At 63.3% G+C, this 21,211-nt stretch overlaps 1 protein-coding gene across 1 annotated transcript; it reads right to left on the reverse strand.

Moving 5' to 3' along the window:
* Positions 1-10,787: 10,787 nt before the first annotated feature.
* On the reverse strand, positions 10,788-19,540 carry ABHD17A (abhydrolase domain containing 17A, depalmitoylase). Its single transcript, XM_058537638.1, has 5 exons — positions 19,444-19,540; positions 15,315-15,851; positions 13,929-14,123; positions 11,250-11,429; positions 10,788-11,162 (listed from the first exon to the last, which is right to left on the reverse strand). The coding sequence occupies exons 2-5, from the start codon at positions 15,644-15,646 to the stop codon at positions 10,937-10,939; spliced, it is 933 nt and encodes a 310-aa protein (XP_058393621.1). The 5' UTR covers positions 15,647-15,851; positions 19,444-19,540; the 3' UTR covers positions 10,788-10,936.
* Between the last annotated feature and the right edge of the window lie 1,671 nt (positions 19,541-21,211).

The following is a 21,211-nucleotide window of genomic DNA, read 5'->3' on the forward strand; positions in this document are numbered from 1 at the left end:
GCCGGGCAAGGGCGCGCGGCGCGGGCCGAGCGGGCGGAGCAGAGGCGGCGGGAGCGGCGCCCGTCCGGCCGGCGGCGACTGCTCGAGTGCGGGAGGCGGAGGAGGAGGAGGCCGGCGCGCGCCGCCGCCGCCGCCGCCCGCGCTCAGCTGCCCCGCCCCGCCTGACGCGCCCTGACGCACCGGAGCCCGCGGGGGCGGCCGCGGCCCGCCCCGCCCGGAGGACGCCCCCTCGGGGCGCGCGGCCACGCCCCCCGCCCGGCGCGCCTTCCACTGCCCTGTGAGCCGCGAGCTGCCGCCAGGGGCGGGGCCCGGGCCGGAGGAACCGCCCCCCCCGGCGCGCCCACTCCGGCCTCGGAGCGCGACCCCGCGACCCGCCACCCGCCCCGAGCGCGCCTTCCCCACGCGGGGCGTCAGGCAGGGAAGCCTTCTTCCTCCTCGCGCGCCCCTCCCTCTGCGGCGCGGCCGCCTGTCGGCCTCCCGGAGCGCCCCCTCCCCAAGCCAGGAAGCTCCGCCCCGTCCCCGGTACGACCCACCCTCCAGAGCGCGCTCCGCCCCATCCCGGCACGCCCCTCCCTCTCTCCCTGGAGCGGCTCCGCCCCCTCCTGGCGCACCCCTCCCTTGTCGGCGCGCGCCCCGCCTCCTCACGGGCGCGCCCACCCCACGCCGGGGCGCGCGGCCGGCGAGAGCCCGCGCCTTCCCCGGCCGCTTCCACCCCGTCCCCGGGCGCGCCCCCGTTCGCGATGGGGAAGGGCTCCGCTCCCCACGTGGCCGGGTGGGGGTGCGGAAGCGGCCAGCCCCGCCCCCCGGCCACGTGCGTGACCCTTCCCCCTCTCCTCTTCCTCTGCCTGGGGCTCTGCTTGACCGCGCGCCCCTGCGTCCCCTTGCCCCCTTCTCTGAGAGGCCTCCTGGCCGCTTTCGGAGCCCCGCGCGGCCTCCCCGGCCTAGACACCGGTCGCCCCGAGGCTGGCACGGGAAGGGTGGGGCGCCCTGCCCCGCAGGGTCGAGCGAGCCTGCGCTCGTTCCTCTTTTTGAACCCCATTCAGGAGCCACTCCTGCGCGCCTCGGTAGGGGTGGGGAGGGCCGGGGTAGCGGGGTCGGGAAGAGGTGCCGTGCTGGGTGGGTTCGCAAAGGGCTGGACTCGGGGCGCGTCGGCGAGGCAGAGCATCCAGGCCGTGCCGGGAGAGGAGGGTCGGGGACATTCCTCTCCGGCGCCGGGCAGGGATCCTTAGGGCTCGGACGGAGAAAGTGGGGCCTTTCCAAGCGCCCGAGGACGTTCAGGCCAAGTTGTTTAATAGCGGCGAGAACGTTGGGGACACAGATAGCCAGGGTCCGCTAAACCCACAGGCCCAAGGCGGCGGGCGCGCGGAAGTGGGGCGACGAGGAGGCCCCCTCCGTTGCGACCACGCCCCCGCCCCTTCCTAAACCGGCCGTGGGGGCTGTGCAGTGACTAGAGCGGCCTCCAGGGGGCGGGGCTGCTTGGGCCTTTACGAGTGCCAGTCACTTATGTTTGCTGGGTGACCCGCCCTGGACTGGCTGTGGGCAGCGGCCGTGACCCTGGCTCCAGCCCCATCCCGGGACTCTATCCTCACTCTCCTCACCTGGCACCCGGCTAACTGACCTGACCCGGCTCGGCTGCTCTGCCCCAAGCATTGTCCCCTAGGTCCCCCCCAATCCCCTAGACCCCACCGTCCTTGGTGGTGCCAGCTTGTGCCAGCCCCCTCTGGGGCCCCAGCGATGCTCTGTATGCCCGTGGCTGAACAGGCGAGAAGGAAGGGGGCATGGAGGATTAACTGCAGGCTACAGAGATGAAGTGTGGGCTAGGGCAGGTTCCCTTTGACAAATAGGCCCACTGACCCAGGCTGTGGGCTCTGAGGGCCCCCTCTGGGCAAGCACTATCCAGAGGGGCACTTTGTGGGTGCTTGCCACCAGTATTCCTGCCAGCCTGTGCCTTTGAAGATCAAAAAAGTGGACAGCCTGGGCAGGCTCCCAGCCCCTCATCTCAGCAGCCCTGGGGGCCTCGGACCCCCAGCCCCCACACCCACTGGTGCTGCCCAGTGCCCATGGCCCAGCCTCTCCAAATCCAGACAAAGAAGGAAGCGCCTTGCAGCTTCTCCCATCAAGCTCACACTAGGTGCTCACGACCAGCAGGATGAGAACGAGATCAAGACCCTTGGTTGCTTCTACTGATGTTTATTGGGTCGAGTGGCCCCCCAACAATGGCCTGCTCCGGAGAGGCTCACAGTCTAAGCAGGGCAGCTGGGAGTCCCATAACGGCACAGGTGGGCAGGCACGGCCCTGACCTGGGGCTGTAGCCGGGCCTGAAGTGGAGGAACCCCCAGCTGGTGTGGTAGGGGGCAGCAAAAGGCAGCCCCAGGGACACCAGCGATGGCTGAGGAAGGGGCCTTCTTCCCACAGGCAGGAGCGGGGATCGGTGGCAAAGCAGGGATCTGGACCACTGTCCTGACTGTGGCCGCCAGGCTGCTGGCCTGGGACAGGACTGCTGTCGGAGCCTCAAGTGTGCGCCCCTCCCGGCAGTCATCAGGGTCTCAGGACCCGTGGCCTTCATCTGTGGGACACGTTCACATCCTGACCCCCAGCATATACATAAATCTCGGAGCCCAAGGACGATCCTCTCGGTCCTCTCTGACCCCGCAGTCAGCTTGGCTTCGTGCTTTGTCACTCCGGCCTCACTACGAACCTTCAGGAGTTGTTCCCATTCCAGAGATGAAGAAATCAAGGCTGGGAGAGGGCGGAGAAGCAGCCTGCCGGCGCACAGAGCCAAGAGGCAGCCAGGGTTTTGGCGAAAATACCCACAGAGGCGGCCTGAGCTGAGTCAAGGCCAGGACTCACAGGGCGGTCAGTGCCCCCTTTGTCCAAACTTGGGAAACAGGGTTCCATCTCTCCCCTTCCCTGACGGCACCAGGGGTTCGGAGGGGCTCTTGCTGAGCCACAGGGCCCAAAGAGCAGAGCTGGGGGGGCACGGCAGACACAGCCAGGTGTGGAGGGGGAGGGGGCTCAGAGGGGCGGGAGCGCACGGTCAGTCTCCCCGGGTGCACTGGGGGAGGCTACATAAAGTGGGGTGCCTCCATAGCGTGGATCCCACGGGCTGTGCACACACAGGGAAGGTGCCCACGTAGGTCAGGTCAGAGTCCAGGCCCCAGTGTCTACTTGTGTCTGGAGGTGGCTATGTGTTTAGACGTGCTAGAATGGTCAGATCTTCTTGAAAGACAGTGAAGCCTTTACTTTTTGTTAATGTACTTTCTAGACAATTCAACTTTTTTTTTTTTTTTTTATGAGATCATCCCTGTACTAACATCTGCCAATCCTTCTCTTTTTTTCTGAAGAAGACTGGCCCTGGGCTAACATCCATGCCCATTTTCCTCCACTTTATATGGGATGCTGCCACAGCATGGCCTGACAAGCAGTGCGTCAGTGTGCGCCCGGGATCCGAACCGGCAAACCCCGGGCCGAGGCAGCGAAGCGTGCGCACTCAACCGCTTGCACCACGGGGCCGGCCCTCAACTTTTTTTTCAACCTATGTGTATTTATTACTTTTATTTTCTTTAAATGTCAACAGCTTATCTAAGGAGTGCAATATGGGCCATGCATCCTTCTTTCTTTTTTACACTTTTCTGTATGAAAAGTCATTTTCTGAAAGCGCCCCCTTTGGCGTGGGCTGGACTCAGGGACTCTCTTCCCAAGCGCAGAGCAGGGAAAGGGGAGGCCGGCAGCCTGCGGTGGGGAAGCCAGAGGGCCCCACCTGAGCCAGGCGGCCAGTCAACCTCGGGGTGATGTCGTGTGCATGTTGGGGACCCCTGATGGGGCGTGACCAGAAGGGCACCTCACGGGGGCCGGCCCGGTGGCGCAAGCGGTTAAGTGTGCGCGCTCCGCTGCGGCGGCCCGGGGTTTGCCAGTTCGGATCCTGGGCGCGCACCGACGCACCGCTTGTCAAGCCATGCTGTGGCAGCATCCCATATAAAGTGGAGGAAGATGGGCACGGATGTTAGCCCAGGGCCAGTCTTCCTCAGCAAAAAGAGGACGATTGGCAGATGTTAGTACAGGGCTGATCTTCCTCACAAATAAAGAAATAAAGCACAAACATAAAAAAAAAAAAAAAAGAAGGGCACCTCACCTCGGCACGTTCTTCCCCAAACCCACAACCCTGGTCTGATCACAAGAAAACAGACAAGCCAGATCCAGGGATGTTTTACAAAATACCCGACCGTCCCCCAAACCGTCAAGGTCACGAAAAACAAGACAGAAGTGTTGGAGATTTGAAGAGACTAAGGAGACAGGATGACTGAAGGCCAGGGGGGGACCCTGGGTGGGATCTGGAACAGAAAAGGGCGTTACTGGAAAAACGTGATGGGAGACACGTAGAGTGTGGCTTATAGGAATGGACACAAGTTCATTTCTGGGTTTTGACAAGATGTTAACACAAGGGCCACTGGGTGAAGGGCAGTCAGGACTCTGTACTGTCTTTGCAACTTTTCTGTAAACCCCAAGTTATCCCAGGATGAAAATTTTAAAACGTGAAGAGGGAAGGTGGGAGTCATTGAATAATAATGACCGAGTTAAGAGAGCAGCGGCTCCCTCTGGTTGGGGGCACCGCACGAGTTTACATTCTCCTTACTTTGTACGTTGCTGATCGAAACTGTAATGCTGTACCCTGGGACCCGCAATTCCACTCCTAAAAAGGTGCCCAGGAAACATCCGGAAGGAAGGAAGGAAGTCCGCATATTGTTGCGATGTTTGTGACGGGGAACTAGAAGGCACTTCTACCGACACTACATGTCGGTCACTGAGGAAGGAGGACGTGGCCATGGGAGCCCAGACACAGGCTACAGGGTCAGTGGGAGAAGCGAGCTCCAGCTCCCAGGATTCGGGCTGTGAATCCTCTGTGTTGTCACCCGTGTTTGCAGCCAGTTCGGCCAGCCTGGCCACGGGGCTTACCTCTGGAGGGGCCTGCGGGGACCTGGGGACAGAGGAGGAGCGAGAGGAGATGTGGGGGGTGAGGAGGAGGTGGACCGGCCCCTCAGGGTCACGCCAGGCAGCACGCGCCCGTGTCTGCCACCTGCCTGGCATCGGGCATTCAGGGGTGTGACCCCTGACCTCTCCGTGACGGTCCTGCTCGCTGCTCTCAACCAAGATACAAACACCCGCCCCTCTGGAGCCTGTGGTCCAGCAGAGCGTTTTTAAAAATTGATGCACATTTCGTGTTCTCCTCTGTAATGCATCTGTGTTTATCTCTGATGTACTTACCGTGGCCGGGCGACCCGGCTGGTCCGTCATGCACAGGAGGGTGAGCAGCCCAGAGCTCGAGGTGGGACGACGCACACTGGCCAGGCCGGGGTGCAGCCAGCCCCAGTCCAGGCCTCGCCAGACGGTGGGCACCTGGCTGACTTCCTCTGCTTGGCAGACAACGAGGCCAGTGCTGGCACACACGCCACACAGGAAGCACGAGGCCCTGCTCAGAGCTGCTTCTCTGGGAGGCGGGAGGGGCAGGATCTGGCCCTGATGGGTGTTCCCTCAACTCCTTTCACGTGGGAATTCCCTCCCCCCGCTCCTTCGCATCCTCTGCTCCTCGGCTGCCCAGGACCCCTGGGAGGCACGCTTGAGATGGCCACTTGCAAGTGGGGTTTTATCTGCCAGGCCTCCAGGCCACCTCTCGCAGGCCGTGCTGCTCTGGTCTCCACCTGATCTGCTGAAGGACAGGAAAAGCCCTCTTCAGGACCGTCTCCTCCCCTAACAGTGAGGTGGCACTCTGCTAGGTGCGGTGGGCTTCACAGACAGCACCCCGGCTCAGCTCCTCCCAGCCGAGTGAATGACCGCAGCCAGACCCTGACCCCTCCAGGCCCACCTGCACGTGCTATGGATACACAGGTGGCGCTGGGGTCTGGCTGTCCAGCGGGGGCGCACCTGTGTCCCGAGACTAACTGAGCACCACGGGAGCCCAGCTGGATCCCAAGGCTTTTTCTCTGGGGGCAGCTTGGCCTAAGCCATGTCCCCTGTAGGTGGGGACACTGGGGATAGCGACCCCAGCAGCCCAGAGTTGTCATGAAGATCCACCTGGCACATGGCGGGAGCTCCAAAATGTGAGGAACGGGGACCCCCGATGCTGGGTTGGTGCCCGCGTCTGATGGAACCCCACAGCTAACAGGCTGGACCTGCACCCTGACCATGAACCAGACAGACAAGCGCCTGCCCTGGGGGGTCGCGAATGCCTTAAAGCGGGGGGCTCGGGACCCTAAGGGGTGGCACCACTGGAGACCCCATCTCAGATCTGGGCCCTCAGGACAATCGCTCCTCACACAGCCACGGGGGGCAGAAGAGGGGACAGAACCCCCACCCTCTTCTGGAACCTCAGGGGGCCCCCAGTCCACGCAGAGACGGGCAGAGCCAGCAGGGTGGGTTGTACGAGCTCAGTTTAATGGGATGATCCGTGAAACAGGGTCGCAGAGGAAGGGAGGGAGGATGGACAGACTGTTCTCGGGCCCCGGGACCCCACGTGAAGTCCAGTCTGGGCTCGATGGTCATCAGGGTCCCAGGGGAGAAGCCCTGGGGTGAGCGGCATCTGCACAGCCCCAGACCCGACCCTGGGGAGGGCGCCGTGCCCGGCAGAGGCAGGCGCGTCCCCACAGCCCATGCTGTCCCTGCTGAAGCCACACCCCGGGCAGGCTGTCCCCTGGGGTCTCTGGGTGCCAGGGCGTGCCCAGGCCACAGAACAGAGCCCAGCATCTGCTCCTGGGACCCCGGGGCCACGTCTGAGGTGCACCGGGTCAGGTGTCCTGGGGAGGATGGAAGGTTCTGGCAAGCCATGGGGGGCCCTGCCCAGGAGGCGCATGCTCAGGCCCCCACTAGGCAGCAGGAGAGCGCTGCCGGGTGTGAACATATGTGTCCTGGAAAATTCACAAAATGGAGAACCGAAAGTTGGCCCTTCTCCCACGGGCCGTACCAAGCAGAAGGGTAGGGGGGGGTGCATCCTGGAATGTACCACTGGGTTCCCCATCACAGCCCCTGCCCGGCTCCCTCAGTCCAGAGGCAGAGTGTGGGCCTCAGAGGCACGGGGTATGGAGAGAGGGGAGTCCCTGCAGATGGGCAGAGCCCACGGGCCAGGGGAGCCAGGGCGCCAGTGGTCCACAGGGGCCTGCCTTAGTTTATCCTCATGTGCAATGGGCAGGCAGGCACAGGGTTGAGAAAGGCAGGGGTGTGAGTCATGTCAGCTTGAGAAAAGCCGCTGCCTCAACCACGGTCTACACCTCAAAGTGTGAATATCCGAGGGGGGGCCACCTACTTCAGTTTTCAGAACATTTATCACCGAGTGTCTCGTGAACTAGTTCAAGTCATCAACTACTCATTACAAGATGACAATTTTCTCTTGACTTTAATGAGGGGAGACGGGGCCTCTGGACACTCACTCAGTAAAGAAGACAGCAGGGTTCGGGCTAACGGGGACCACGCAGAGTCTAGAAACAGACCCAGATGCACATGAGGGCTCAGCACGCGATAAAGACGGCACTTCTGTCATGAAAGAACGGCTTTTTCGGGAGATGGAGTTGGGGCAAACGACTGGCAAACAGCAGTTTTGGTTTCTGCCTCACTCCTTACCAGAAGTACTTTCTAGAATTAGACCAGAAATTTAAATATATGCTTAAAAAAAAAAGAAACCATTACATTTCCAGAAGAAAATATCAAATGTTTTATAATCTTGGAGCCGAGAAGGTATTTCCAAGCACGACACAAGATACAGAAGCCATAAATGAAAAAATAATGACAGCGATTTTAAATGCCTGGCAAAAATGAATAAATACAAACAAACAAAAAAAAAACCCCACAATCTAAGTTAAAGACAAAGGACAGATTGGAAAAAAACATCTTTAACAATGGGCTAGTTTCCTTAATACGTAAAGTGCTCCAGGAAAACAATAACACTGACGAGCCAATAGAAAAATGGGCGAAAAATACGAAATACAACTGGCTTTTAAATATACAGGTTTATAATAAATTTTTCCAGTTTCAAAATGATTATATTAGTGGTAGATTGATCAACATAAAAATAAATCTGACAAAAGCATTGAGATGTTCCATTATACTTCTAGGAAACATAAAGTTACAATGAAATACAATTTAACGCCTACCAGGTCCGCAAGATCAAGCATTGATTGGCAGCAGGGGAAACCAGTCCCCTCCTTTGTAGGGGACAGGCAGCTTGCTACGACCTGCTCAGAGATCACTTACCCATTCAGAGATCTACAGAAAGCCCTCTGACCCAGCACTTCTGCACTAAGGAATTTAGCCTACAGACATTTTCCTACTTGGGTACAGAGACATTTGTACGGGGATAGTCAATCCAGCACTGCTTGTTTCAAAAGACTGGAAAGAACCTAAATTTCTACGAACGGGAAGTGGGATAAATAAATTATAGTACTAATAAAATATGGTGCAGTCATTCAAACGAATGAGCCCAATCTGTATTTAGGAAGGTGGAGAACGCTCTCCACGCTAAATTAGGCTCATGTATAAACACGTGAGATGTACACACATAGATATTCTTTGCCCACACGTGAGAAACTGGTTTATCTCTGCCCCGGGGAGGGGAACCAGGCCTTGGAGGTCACGGGTGGGAAGGACACTGAGTTTTCAGCCAATACCTTTTCACACTCTGATCCCCCCCCCCAAACCCCCAGTAGATAGTTGCGTGTCATAGCTGCACATCCTTCTAGTTGCTGTATGTGGGACGCGGCCTCAGCATGGCCGGAGAAGCAGTGCGTGGGTGGGTGCGCGCCGGGGATGCGAAGCCGGGAACCCGGGCCGCCAGTAGCGGAGCGCGCGCACTTAACCGCTAAGCCACGGGGCCGGCCCCACACACTCTGAATTTCTTAACAGGTGTATCTGAAAACATTTTTGTTCAGTTCTGAGCAGTTGCTTTGAAGTTGCTGGACTGCGGAGCCCCGGTTCTCACGGAACTTATATTCTGATGGGGTGAAAATACAACCTGATCTGTGAGAAGCACAGGGCAGGGGATCAGTGGGAGCACAAAGCAGCGGGGTCAGAAGGGGGCGGCTTCAGGGCAGAAACACCGTAGCAAGAGACAGCGAGGAATTCAGACGTGTTTAGGAACGTTAGCCACGCTGGGGGGGGCGTCGGCACAAGACCGGGATGGAATGAGGGCGTGTCAGTCACAACGACCGGCCTGTGCAAAGGCCCTGTGGTGGGAGGGGCAGATGAGAGCTAGAACCACAGGCGTCCTCTGCTCCAGTGAGTATGCACTCACGTCCAGCTCTGCTTCGAAACGTCCTGAATTTTCAAAACTGTCCCTAGACTCCCAGCAAGAGGGGCCCGTGGAACCGGGGAGGGACGAAGACACCAGCAGCTTCAGCGCCCACTCCCAGGCCAGGGCACTCCCCTGTGTTACAGAAGCGTGGGTCAGCCCAGAGGCCGGCCTGTGCACGGCGGCGGGGGGGCCCCGGGTGGTCACCTCCCGTGTGACACGGCGACAGCAGCAGCACAGCCATGTGGCCCGCCCTCCAGGAGCTCTCCGAGCACCCGAGTGCCAGTTCCCAGCTGCGAACAACAGAAAGCTCCGGGCACAGGCCCCGGGGCCGAGCCCGGCCGGACTGCCGCGGCCCGCTGACCGGCGTCCACACCGAGACCCACGCTGCGGCGGGCGCGGGGAGCTGCGCGCGCCCCGACCCCGGGCGGCCCACTGCGCACACGCGGAGGCCGCGGCGCGCGGGAAGCGGGGACCGTCAGGAGCGGCGCGGGGCCAGGGGCCGGCCCGGCGGGGCGCGAGCTGCCGCCACTTACCGCCGAGCCGCGGCCTCCTCCACGCTCCACCGCCCGCGCTTCCCGGCGCTGCACGTCACTTCCGCTTCCGCCCTGGCCGCCGCCGCGCACGTGACGCCAGCTCCCGGCGGCCGCGCCCCCTCGGCGTCGACCCCGCCCTCAGGCCGAAGCACCGCCCCCTCTTAAAGGGGCCGCGGACGCCCATGAGGTCTCGGACTAGGGCAAGGCGAAGGCAGCTCCCGGCCCTCGCCCCGCCACCGCCTGGTGCCGCGACACACGCCGAGCCGCCGCCTGACCCGGAGGTGCACGACAGGCCACCGGACCTCGCGACCTTCCCTGCCCTAGAGCTCTGTCCCTGGAGGTCGCAGGGGGCACGCCGGGGGCTGATAGAGGCGGCCTGATCCCAGTCCCGCCTTCAAGGGCACCCTGGGCAGAGAACACAACTCAAAGGCCCCGAGGGGTGTTGCGGGTGCGCTCCCTTGACCCCAGCCCCAGGGTTAACCCCTTTTCCTAAGGAGACCCCACGGGGCCCTCGGACCTGCCACGGCCCGTCAGGACCCTCTCTGCAGGGAGGCCGAGGACTAGCGGGACGGGAAGGGCAGCCCTCCTTATCTATCGTGGAGCGAAAGGGGGCCTCGCTGGGCCTCCTGGGCTCGCCCGAGGGCAGGCCGAGCCCAGACGCGCTCGGCCAGAACCCCAGGGTTGTCTTGGACAGGGAGCCACCACCCTCCCGGGAGGCGCGCCCGATGAAGGCAGGCAGGGTCCTGGGTTCGAATGCTGCCCGCACGTCCATCACCACCCAAGCTACCAGCAACCTCGGGGCGAACCGCAACCCCTCTCTTCCGCAGGAGAGCACGCACGAGCCATGAGAGGGAGGAGAGGAATCCTAAAATTTTAAATCTTTAATTTCTGTTTCCACGTTTTTCCTTCGTTTTGCTTCCAAAAGGAAAGGAGAGCGTAGCTCCGTCGCCTGTACATTGTCCACGGCCCCTGGGCCGGGGCCGGGGTCGGGGCAGGTCCCAGCCCCTGCGCGCCGGCTGCCTGGGGGTCCTGGGGCGCCCGGGGGTTCACATGCAGCCCCCGGGGCCGGGGCGGGGCGAGGTCCGGGCGCCGCCTTATTGCTGAGGTCCGGCGCGGCGCGGCCGCTCGGCTAGGCGCGCTGGCTGGGCAGCTCCTGGGAGATGAAGCGGCGAAGGCGCTCCAGGTACTGGCTGTACAGCTCGATGTCGTTGTGCCCGGCGCCCTCCACCCACAGCGGCTCCACGGCCTTGGGGCAGCGCTCGTAGAGCGCCAGCCCGTGCGAGAAGTCGATCACCTCGTCCTCCGTGCCGTGGATGATAAGCACCGGCGACGTGATCTTGGACACCTTCTCGATGCTGCGGGGCGGGGCGCGTCAGGCCTCCGCGCCCCGCCCCCGCCGAGGCCCCGCCCCCCGCCCCGCCCCCGGGCCCGCCCACGCTCACTTGGGGAACGCGTCGAAGCAGTAAGTCTTCTTGGTGTCAGGGAAGGCGACGCGCATGCCCGAGGTGAGCGGGGAGTGCAGCACCACCGCGGCGCACTCGTAGCGCGAGGCCAGGTCCACGGTGGGCACCGTGCCGATGCTCTGCCCGTACAGGACGATGCTGTCCGGGCTGATGCCATACCTGGGGGCGGGGGCGGGCTCAGCGGGGCAGCCCGCGCGCACACCCCGCCCACCGCCCACCCTGCTCGGGGCACGACCCCCTTCTCCGCGCACAGCCTCCAGGCAGTCGGATCGCACCCAGGGGCTCCCCTGCCGCCCAACAACGAGGCAGTCCGCTCAGTAGGGAGGCAGGGCCCGGGCAGGTGGGAGGAGAGCTGGCCCTACGCTCAGTTTCTCCAACAGTACCCACTTGGCTCGTGTGGAGTGCACCTGCTGAGGGCTTCAGGGCCGCCCTGTGGCTCCTTGGGGCAGAGTAGACCCTGGAGCCTCTCCTGCTCACCCCGCGCCCCCAGCCCTACACACACTTGACCAGGGTCACACCCAGAACCTGTTTGGGGCCTTCCTGTCTCTGTGTCCAGACTAGAAAGGCCTTTCTGGTCACACTGGGAGGAGGGCCTGTCTTCCTTGCTGCACCCCCACCCACCCACCCACCCCCTTCGCTGTGCGGACTCGTGGCACCTGTGTCCCCTGATGTCTCAGCCAATTAGGTGCTGAGTACCACACAGGTGAGCAGGAAGAGGGGCTGCTGTGGTGAGGTGGGTGGGCACCACTTCTTCCCCGGGCACCTTCCCTACACAGTGGCCAGGTCCTGGGCCTCCTGGGCACCAACTCCCACCTTTGGGCCCCAGTCCCAGCCCCTTCCCACACTGCCATCCCGCATACACCTCCGCTAGCACCCCCACCCCCAGCATGGCTGATCCTGCCCCAAGCCAGCTCCACGGCCCCCACATGCCTGTTCCTGACGGCACAGGAACCCACTTGCCACCCTCCCCATGCAAGAGGCCTCCAAGGCTCTCCTCCCACATATCTACAACCCCCATCCCAAGAAGATGCCCCTCTCCTGGTGGACAGGGGCCAGGGCAGGTCTGCGGCTCACCTGGGCAACCCACCAGGGCAGCCAGACTCCACCTCCCTGGCCACCCAGGGGCCATCCACACCTGGCACTCCAGGTTAACCACTGCCAGCTCCCAGGCCCTTGGGGATGCCACCGGGCCTTGTGCCAACCTAGCACTCCCCCCCACCCCCCCCCCCACCCCACCCCCCCGCTCCATGGGCTGCCATGGCCACGGCTGTGCTGAGTGCCAGCCCAGCCCTATCACCTGGACGTCTGCACCTGGACCAACGAGACAGGTGCCGAATGGAGCTGCTCTCCTTCCCCAGGCTCCCAGCCCCCAGTCACCACTTGGGCCCAAGCTTCCCCCACTCCCACCAACTCCCCCAGCTGCTGGGCTGAGGGACCAGGGCTCTGGAGGACGATGCTGGACAGATGGACAAATGGACAGAGCTCGGAGCCCTCAGCCCACAGCTGGGTGTGCTTCTGCCAGTGACCACCCCCCACCCCCGCCACCAGGCGGGCAGGAAGGGCTGAGACAGCCGAGGGCGGGCACATACTTGCACCAGGACAGGTCCCTGGAGCCAGGGCGGTGCCAGGGCACCCACTCCCGGGACCCACAGCAGGACTGCCTGGTGCGTCACCCCGGCAACCTGGGCCCCGCCTCCCCAGGGCAGGCTGACTTTGGTCCCTGCAGGAGTGGGTGGAGCCGGCTGGCCAGGCAGGGCTGATATGGGCAGCCCCCAGCAGGCAGCGGGCAGCACCAGGTGGGCCTCCTTCTAGAGCAGTGCTGGGCACAGGGCCACGGTTGGCAAACGCTGGCTCAGATGGAGCGAATGTGCTTCAGTGAGTGAGCACTGAGGGAGGGGGCCGCCCAGGATCTGGATCGCCACCACGGTGGGGACCAGAGAGAGAGGCGTGGTGGCCCTGTCTGAGTCAAGCTCGCAGGTGTGTGCTGGGGGCCCACACCCAGGAGGACCTAGCCTCTGCTTGCTGACCTCCACTGATCACCAGGGCCGTGCTGTGCACCAAGCTGCCCTACAGAACCCTCCAGAACCCTCCCTGCCCAGAGGAGCCCCACACCCACCCTCCACCCCCAGGATAAGGCCAAGCTCCACAGCCACACGTGCCTCCCAGGCCAGCCCCTAGAACCCTGATGCAGCAGCCCAGCCCCCCCCGCACCCCAAGTGCTCCCTCGGCCTCAGGGCTCCCAGAGTCCTTTCCCACGGCCCTCACACACCACGTCCTGGGCCCGTGTCCTCTGCCCACCCTCCCTCCAGGCAGAGCCTCCACTCCCCTGGGGACAGCCCCAGTCCCTGTCCCCACCTCTGCCCAGGCTCGGGGCTCCCAGGAGGGAGGATGGGCCCACGCCCAGGGAGGTTTGAGGGCTGCCCGCCCCGCCCCCTGCACACCAAGCGTGCCAGTCACCACACGGAGGGGACACGGGTCAGGCCTCACCCTCTGGCCCAGTGTGGCCGCTGACCGCCTCCCTCTCCTTCAGGGCCACCCACCAGGACTCGGCCCGCACTTCCTCCTGCCCCAGGGAGTCCCTGGGTGGGCGCTTTCCAGTCCACCCAGTTTCCCAGGGTCTGGTCACCCCAGCTGACCCTCCCCCAGCAGGACGCTCACCTGGTGCGCAGGGCCTGCCAGGCGGCGTCGATGTCGGCGTAGAGGTTCTTCTCGGAGGGCCGGCCCGAGCTGGCGCCGTAGCCCGAGTAGTCGTAGGAAAAGACGTTGCAGTTGATGCGCGTGCCCAGGCCGATGTAGAAGCTGCTCATCTGGCCCAGGTCCACCGCGTTGCCGTGCGAGAAGAGGACCGTGTACCTGGGGGCGGGGCACAGGTCAGGGGGCGAGGGAGGAGGGGCGGTTCACACCCCCCAGGACGGGGCCGGAGTACTGACGAGGGGCACCGGCCGCCTGTGCGCAGTGGCCCAGCTCCTCCCAGCTGTGTGATCTTGGGCAGGGGACGGCCAGCGGAGCCTCAGGCTTCCCCCCTGTGAAAGGGGGCTACAGGGACCATTGGTCACATTCTCAGCACAGGGTGGACCCACAGCATGACCTGGGCAAGCTGCAGTGACCACCACGTGTCCGCTCTGGGCAGCGGCTGCCTTTCTTCTGGAATCATTCCTTTTAGAGGGACTCTTGACAGCCCCTGAGGATGGCAGGGGCATATGCCTGCTTCCTGGAACCTTCCAGGATGAGACGGCGGCTTCTTCATAGGCAGGGCTGTCCCCTCTACTCTTGACAGCGGGCCCCACCCCCGCCTCCACAAGCAAATAAAGCCAATCCCTGTTCACAGCGATGCGGCCCTTCCTGCCCCTACAGAAGACGGCCACAGCACTCGCCTCATGCACTGTGGCGGCCCTGAAGGCCGCCAGCGCAACAGGAGCTGCCCCAGGTCACACCAAGAGCAGGCGACGTGGCTGGACCCTGGCCACTGGCCGCCGGCGTCTCTTTCTCCAGCCCCGCCCAGCAGAAAGGTACAGCTTGCCCTTTGGACTCAGATCTGGAGTCAGAACTCTGCCTGGTCCGAAGGCAGAAGCATCTGGAAGGCCCCACCATGGGCTCAGGGAAGAGCTGTCTGCCTCCAGGCCCCAAGGGTGCCCCATTCAGAGAGTCAGACTCGGCCTGAGCCCTGGCCAGGCCTCAGATACCAGGCCCCAAGAACCCAGAGACCGTCCCTGGGCAGGGGAACACCGAGACCCTGAGGCAGGCGGCTCCCGGACGAGCAGGAGGCACGACGCGGCCACTGGGAGCCACCTCCCTGAGCCCTGGGGTGCTCATCTGCACGACGGGGCTGCAGGTGGAAAGGCGCCCAGCATCAAGGGCCCAGGGCAGTTCCACGGCAGCCATGAACGAGAAGAATCCATAGGGCACCTGCACCACCCCCTCCAGGGGCCACCACCGGCCAAACGGGAGCCCTGAGGACAGAGCGAATCCCGGGTGGGGAGCCTCCCGGGTCCACCGTCCCCCACTCAGCCCCTCCCCGCTCTGGCTGGCATCTGCGAGGCTCACCTGGCGCCGGGCACGCAGCGCACGTACATGCAGGAGATGCGGTTGCCCCGGCTGCTCTTGGTCAGGAAGACCTCGATGGTGTCCAGCTCGCGCTGGCTGTACTGGAAGTCAGCGCGCTCCATCAGGTGGAGCTTCCAGCGCCCCGGGGTGCCAGCGGACGCCCGCAGGGTCCCCGACGGGGCCGCCCCCGCCCCGCCGGGCCCCGGCTCGGGCTCGGGCACCAGCGAGTAGGTGGGCTCGGGCGGCAGGAAGGCGAGCTTGGCGGCAATGCGGCCAGGGCAAGGCGGGCAGCAGAAGAGGCAGCAGAGCTCGGTCACGGACAGGCCGTTCATGGCGGGCGCGAGGCCCCGGGGCGGGCCGCACCCGGCAGGGGAGGGGTGGGGGTGCTCCGAGACGTGGGCGGGGGGGAGGGCCACCCCCGGCCAGCGCCCCAGACGAGAGCCCCGTTAGGAGGCGGCAGCCCAGCCCCATCGCGGTCCAAGCCGAGCTCTTGGGAGCCTCGCAGCCTCGCGTCTCCACGTCGTGCAAAGGAAAACCCTGTGGGGAACAGCAGATACGGGGTCCCTCGGGGCACCACCGGGAGGCAGGGGACCCCACCTTGTCCATCCCGAGCCTTGTGGCCTTCCCAACGGCCCAGTCCACCCTCTCCTGCCCAGACTGCTCCCCTCCGCCGCCCCATGGACTTGGGGGCCCAGCCCACCCTCCGCGGGGACCACACACCTCCAGGGGGACCTTAATGGGACCCAAAGGTGACCAGGCCCCCCTGCCGCCACCCTGCTTCAGCCTGCAGTCACCATCTCTTGCCATTTAAGCCCATTTGTCAGCCCTGCCTCGGCCTGCAGGCTGTGCGGGGCGATCAGACCCCCAGCCCACCCAGCTCTCCCCCGACAGCCCCTGCTCCCGGCCCAGGAAAACTCTGTCACCCCCCATGCCTCTGTGCACACGGCTGGCCCATCTCCGTGCTATCCTTCAAGGATTCGTCTGCCACCTGCGGGTGACACGGAACAGCGGAGGCAAGGACAGGCTGCTGCCTGATGGGAGGGATCCAAGAGGGCGCTCACAGGGGCCAGCCCCGCGGACGGGCAGGACTGCGATGTCCGGAGACAGAGGAGCCAGACAGAGGAAATACAACAAACAAAGGCTCGGGTAACAAAAGCAGGATACATCTCAGGGCTCGGAAGGCCTACTGAGTGTGGACAATGGCGCGCCCCTGTGCTTGGGGCCAGGCCCGGGGGGTCCCGGGAGCCACGGCTCCTTCTCCAGCTCTGCCAGCCTGGGGGTCTGTGACCTTGGGCGAGTGGCTTACCCTGCAGGGCTCAGCTGCCTCATCTCCCAGTGCAGACACCACACACCTCACGGGGGAGTAAACGAGATGAGGGGCTTAGTGATGGGCGGAGGGGGGCACGGTGCAGAGTGGAACTCAAACGTTCTTTTTTCAGAACATCATGAAATGTTGTGTTAAATAGACTGCAGCTAACTTGCTAAAGCAACTACAATCATCTACAGAGCTGCCAACGGAGAGTCTAGAAGGAAATTCAAAGGTTTGAGAAGAACCTGTGCGCTTAGTGCGTTCTCCCCACAGACTGGAACGAGCGCAGGAGACACACAGACACACACCTCCGCCTGAGTAGCAGGGCACCTTGCTCAGTTTTGGGGCCACAGTGTTTGAAAGCCACTGGGCCAGGGACACGTGGATTCAGAGCAGTCCGAGGCCCAGAAACACACCTGCTCCCTCCGGACCTGTGATGTGAGACCGAGGGCTGGAGAGAGCCACATCCCGCAGGCACCAGATTCGGGCCACACAGAGGGTAGCAGGAGAAAGCGGTGAAAGCCCAAGTGGGGCGTGGCCAGCTCCCAGGAGTCCCCCAGCTCCCAGGCTGGGTGTGCACTTTCTGTGCAGAGGGGAGAGTCCATCATACTGGTTCTGAGACGCAAGTGGGTTTGCCCCCTGGACACTTGCCGATGTCTGGGGACACTGCTGGTTGTGACAACTGGGGAAGGGAGCTACTGGCATCGAGAGGGTAGAGGCCAGGGATGCTGCTCAACCCCCCCACAACACCGAGGACGCCTGGGAGGACGCCGAAGAAAGAATTATCTGTCCCCAAATGCCAACCAAACTGAAGTTGCTCCAACAGATTCTCAAAGCGGTCCTGGCCCCAAGAGGTGACACTCCATGGCGCTAGGCGGGGTGGGGGTCTGGAGTTCGGGCAGCACAGTGAAAGTAGTTTTAAGAAGAAGGCCTGGCTGAGAGCGGGCAGGTAGGAGGCCCCCAGGAACCTGGAGGATGAGAAGCACACCAAGGTGGACTGGCGCCACTGACCAAGCCAGAAACCGGGAAGTCATCCTTGACTCCTTCCTCCACCCTCAGACCCGCCCATCACGAGGGCCTGCTGGCTCTACCTCTCCCTCCCGCCAACACCTGGGCCGCACCTCTGTCACCTTTCACCTAGACCGATGTGGCAGTCTCCTTCCTTGCTGGTCCCTGCTTGGCCACCATCACCCCACTCCAGGACGTTCTCCCCCCAGCAGCCGAAGGATCTTGTCACAACACAAATCTGATCGCCCAGCTCCCTTCTGGTGGCCCACTATTTTCAGGATAGAGATCAAATCCCTCGCCACAGCCGCCCCACCCAGAGCCAACCTCTCCAGCCTCACTCATCCTGTACCCCACGCCCCCTCGCTCTCCCCAGACGAACCACCACACTGCGCCCTCCTGCCTCAGAGCCGGAGCCCGTGCAGTTCCCCTGCCGGGGACCTCCCATCTCACTAGGTGGTCCTTGCCCTGTGTCCTGTCCACCCTTCAGATCTCCCTTCCAGCATCCTTGGAGAGGCCTTCCAGAGCAGGTCAGGTTCCCCTATACACACTCTCATGGTTCCAGGTCCATCTCCGCAGCACTCACCACAGCTTGTATGTACGTGTTTAATCACACCTTCCCCCCAACCAAAGAGAAACTCCATGAGGACAGGACCCTATCTGTTCTTGCTCAACAAACACTGGCTGAACACACGGGCAAAAGACAAGTGGCAAAGAAGAACAACGGAAGCTACAGCCCCCCAGGTTTGACAGGGAAGGGGGACAGTCTCTTCTCGGGCCACATACACCTGGGACCTCCCGCTGTCATTTATGGGTGTCACTGAGTGAGCCCCTAGAGCCGGGCCTTGGGCCAGGCAGTGCACACCCCAGATGCCTCGCTCACTGGGGACACACCACTGGCACCCCGAGCCCCGGCGGTTCCGTCCACAAGCACACACTGGGCACTCTGCTGCCAGGCCCCGTGCGGGCTGGCGGTGTTACAAAAGTGAACAAGGAACCAGGCAACTGCAATGCTCTAAGACGACCTAAATACAGACTGTGACGGCACCTCACCCAGGCAGTCAGGGTGGGAAGCCGCCTGGAAGACGGTGCAGTCTGAGAGGTGCAGGGACAGTGGCCGGGGGACAGGGAACACGGCAGAGGAGAGAGCATGGGCAAAACCCCAGAGGTGACAGCGCGGTCCACGAACTGCGGGTCCCCAGCTAAACCGGACACTGGGAGGAAGAAGTGAGCAGAGGGATCCCAGAGGGAGCCAGGCCGGGTCAGGCCGCGCCCGTTGAGTTTGGACTTCATCCTGGGGGACACGGGGAGTCTCAGGCCAGGGATGGACACCATGGGTTAGGGGCAGTGGGATGTTCCCTGGCTGCAGCCTGGAGATCGGGCTGCAGCGGAGGCCGGGAAGCCTGCCCCGGTGTCCCAGCCGACCGGAGGGCGGCTGCGAAGGGGCAGAGGCGTCTGGGAGACGTTTAGAAAGCCGGGCTCGGCTACGGACGGCTGCGGCGGGCCCGGGTGTCGGGCGGGGATGGAGTCCGCGGTCGGACGGCGCACTCGCGGGGCCGGGGGCGCGTCCCCGGGAGAATGGGCGCCCACCCCACGTCGGAGGGCTGCATGGACGGGGACAGGCCTCTGCCGGAGTCGGAGACGCTGGCCCGCGCTCCCGGCCCCGCGCCCGGGGCCCTCCGACCGGGAGTGCGGGGTCCCGGGGGCGTCCGACCCGGCTGCCCCGGCCTCGAGGCCCGGCCCGGCTCCTCAAACCGCCGGGGGTGGCACCGAGGCCGCGCCGCGCCGCCGCGCCCGCCCCTGCCCAGCACTCACCGCCGCGGCCCGCGCCCCTCGGCCCCGGGGCCGCGCTCCATGGCTCCCGGCCGCCCGCCCGTGCGTCCGTCCGTCCCTCTGCGCCCGAGCCCGGCCTCCTGCGCCGCCGCCGCCGCCGCTCCCCCGCGGGCGGAAGTGAGCCTCGCTCCCGCCACCGCCCCGGAAGTGACGCTCAGGCGCGCGTAGGGGCCGGGGCGGCCGGAGGGCGGGGCTGGGTTTGGGGGCGTGGCCGAGCGTGGGAGCGGGGCCAAGCTGTGGTTGGCAGGGCCGGGGTTGGGGGCGTGGCTGGCCAGCTGGTGGGGCGAGGCCAGGCTGGGTGTGGGGCGGGGCTAGTGTGGGTGGGCGGGTCCTGGCGCGGTGGGCGGGGCCCGAGTTCGGGATTTCCAGCATCGGTTTTCAGGAGCGGAGACTCACGATCATTCATTTATTCTTTCGCTCATTCCAGGACCGGGATTAGGGTGAGGCGAGTGAGGCACTTGCCCCGGAAACCAAATTTACAGAGGCACCAAGAAATTCAGTGATCAAGATAAGAAGTATTTTAATACATATTAAAAAAAAGTCTTATTGGAACCGGGACCCTGACAAGAGGCAAGATCGTGCAAGGAAGTGCAGGGTCGGATCTTGCCTTTATTTAAAATCTTGATATTCTGTTCAGCGTCGATTCTTTCGCACTCGTTTCGGCTTTTTAAATATTGCGTTACGTATTATGAATCCCGGTAGCTGAGATTTTCGGCATCCCTTTCCTGTGCCTGAGGGAAGCACCTCACCCTCCTCACCCTAGTCCTGCAGGCTCAGCTCAGCCTGCAGGGACCCGGGAACCTCTTCGAGAGGGTGGTCAGGGCAGGCCTTTCTGAGGAGGTGACAGGGACACAGCCAAGAAGACTGCAGAGTCCAGTAGTGCCCAGCCTGGAGGCAGGATTGTAAATTAGATGGCCAGCCTTGCCCTTCCAGGCTTGTAAGTTTCCTCCTGTTTGCATGCCTTTTCCAGCTCAAAATCCTCCCACCCCCTGCAGGCATCCCCAGCCCCCTGTCCTCCCCAGGGACTCTAATTTTAGCTTCATTTACAGAAACAAGCCTGCGCTCTGGGCTCCTTGGCCAGCCCTCCCCCCAGGCCCCATTCCTTGGGTCAGCTGCCAGAACAGGACTCAAGCTCAGGAGAGGAGACTGCCCAGGGGTGGTTTCCAGCCGGTTTCCTCTGGTCCCCTGCCCAGGGCTCAGCCACCACCTCCCCCAACTGTGTGCCAGGGGGCTGCCGAGGGGTGCCCCAGAGTCCCCCTGCCTTGGCTGTTCCCCTCAAGGCTCCCAGGGTCAGCTCAAGTTCTCCTGGAGTCCAAAAGTCATAGCCAGGCCAGGCTCCTGCCAATTTCCTTGTGACTTCTTTGGGAGCAGGAAGAGGCCTGTCTGCAGCCTCCTTCCTCCAGCCCCGTCTTGCCCTCCAGCCCCTCTCCCCCTGGGGTGGAAAGGCACCAGAAAGGCCAGCTCCACCTAACCTATGTGCCCCGAGGGGAACATTGCAGACATGGTGAAGGGGAAGTGGGCCTAGGAGGTGGAGGTGAGGCTCAATTCCTAGCCAAACGTCACATTGCGAAGGATAAAGTCACAGCTGTAGACCTCCCAGTGTCTCAGAAGGTCAGCCACTCCTTTCTCCTCCCCTCCCAAAGGCCCTGGGTGACCTCTCACCCCTTTTCCCCTTGCTCTCTCTGCCCCAATCACACCAGCCTTGCTGAGTTTGTTCCTACCTCAGGGCCTTTGCACGAGCTGTGCCTCC

The sequence above is a fragment of the Diceros bicornis genome, unplaced genomic scaffold, assembly GCF_020826845.1.
Source record: "Diceros bicornis minor isolate mBicDic1 unplaced genomic scaffold, mDicBic1.mat.cur scaffold_67_ctg1, whole genome shotgun sequence".
Taxonomy (NCBI): Eukaryota; Metazoa; Chordata; class Mammalia; order Perissodactyla; family Rhinocerotidae; genus Diceros; species Diceros bicornis.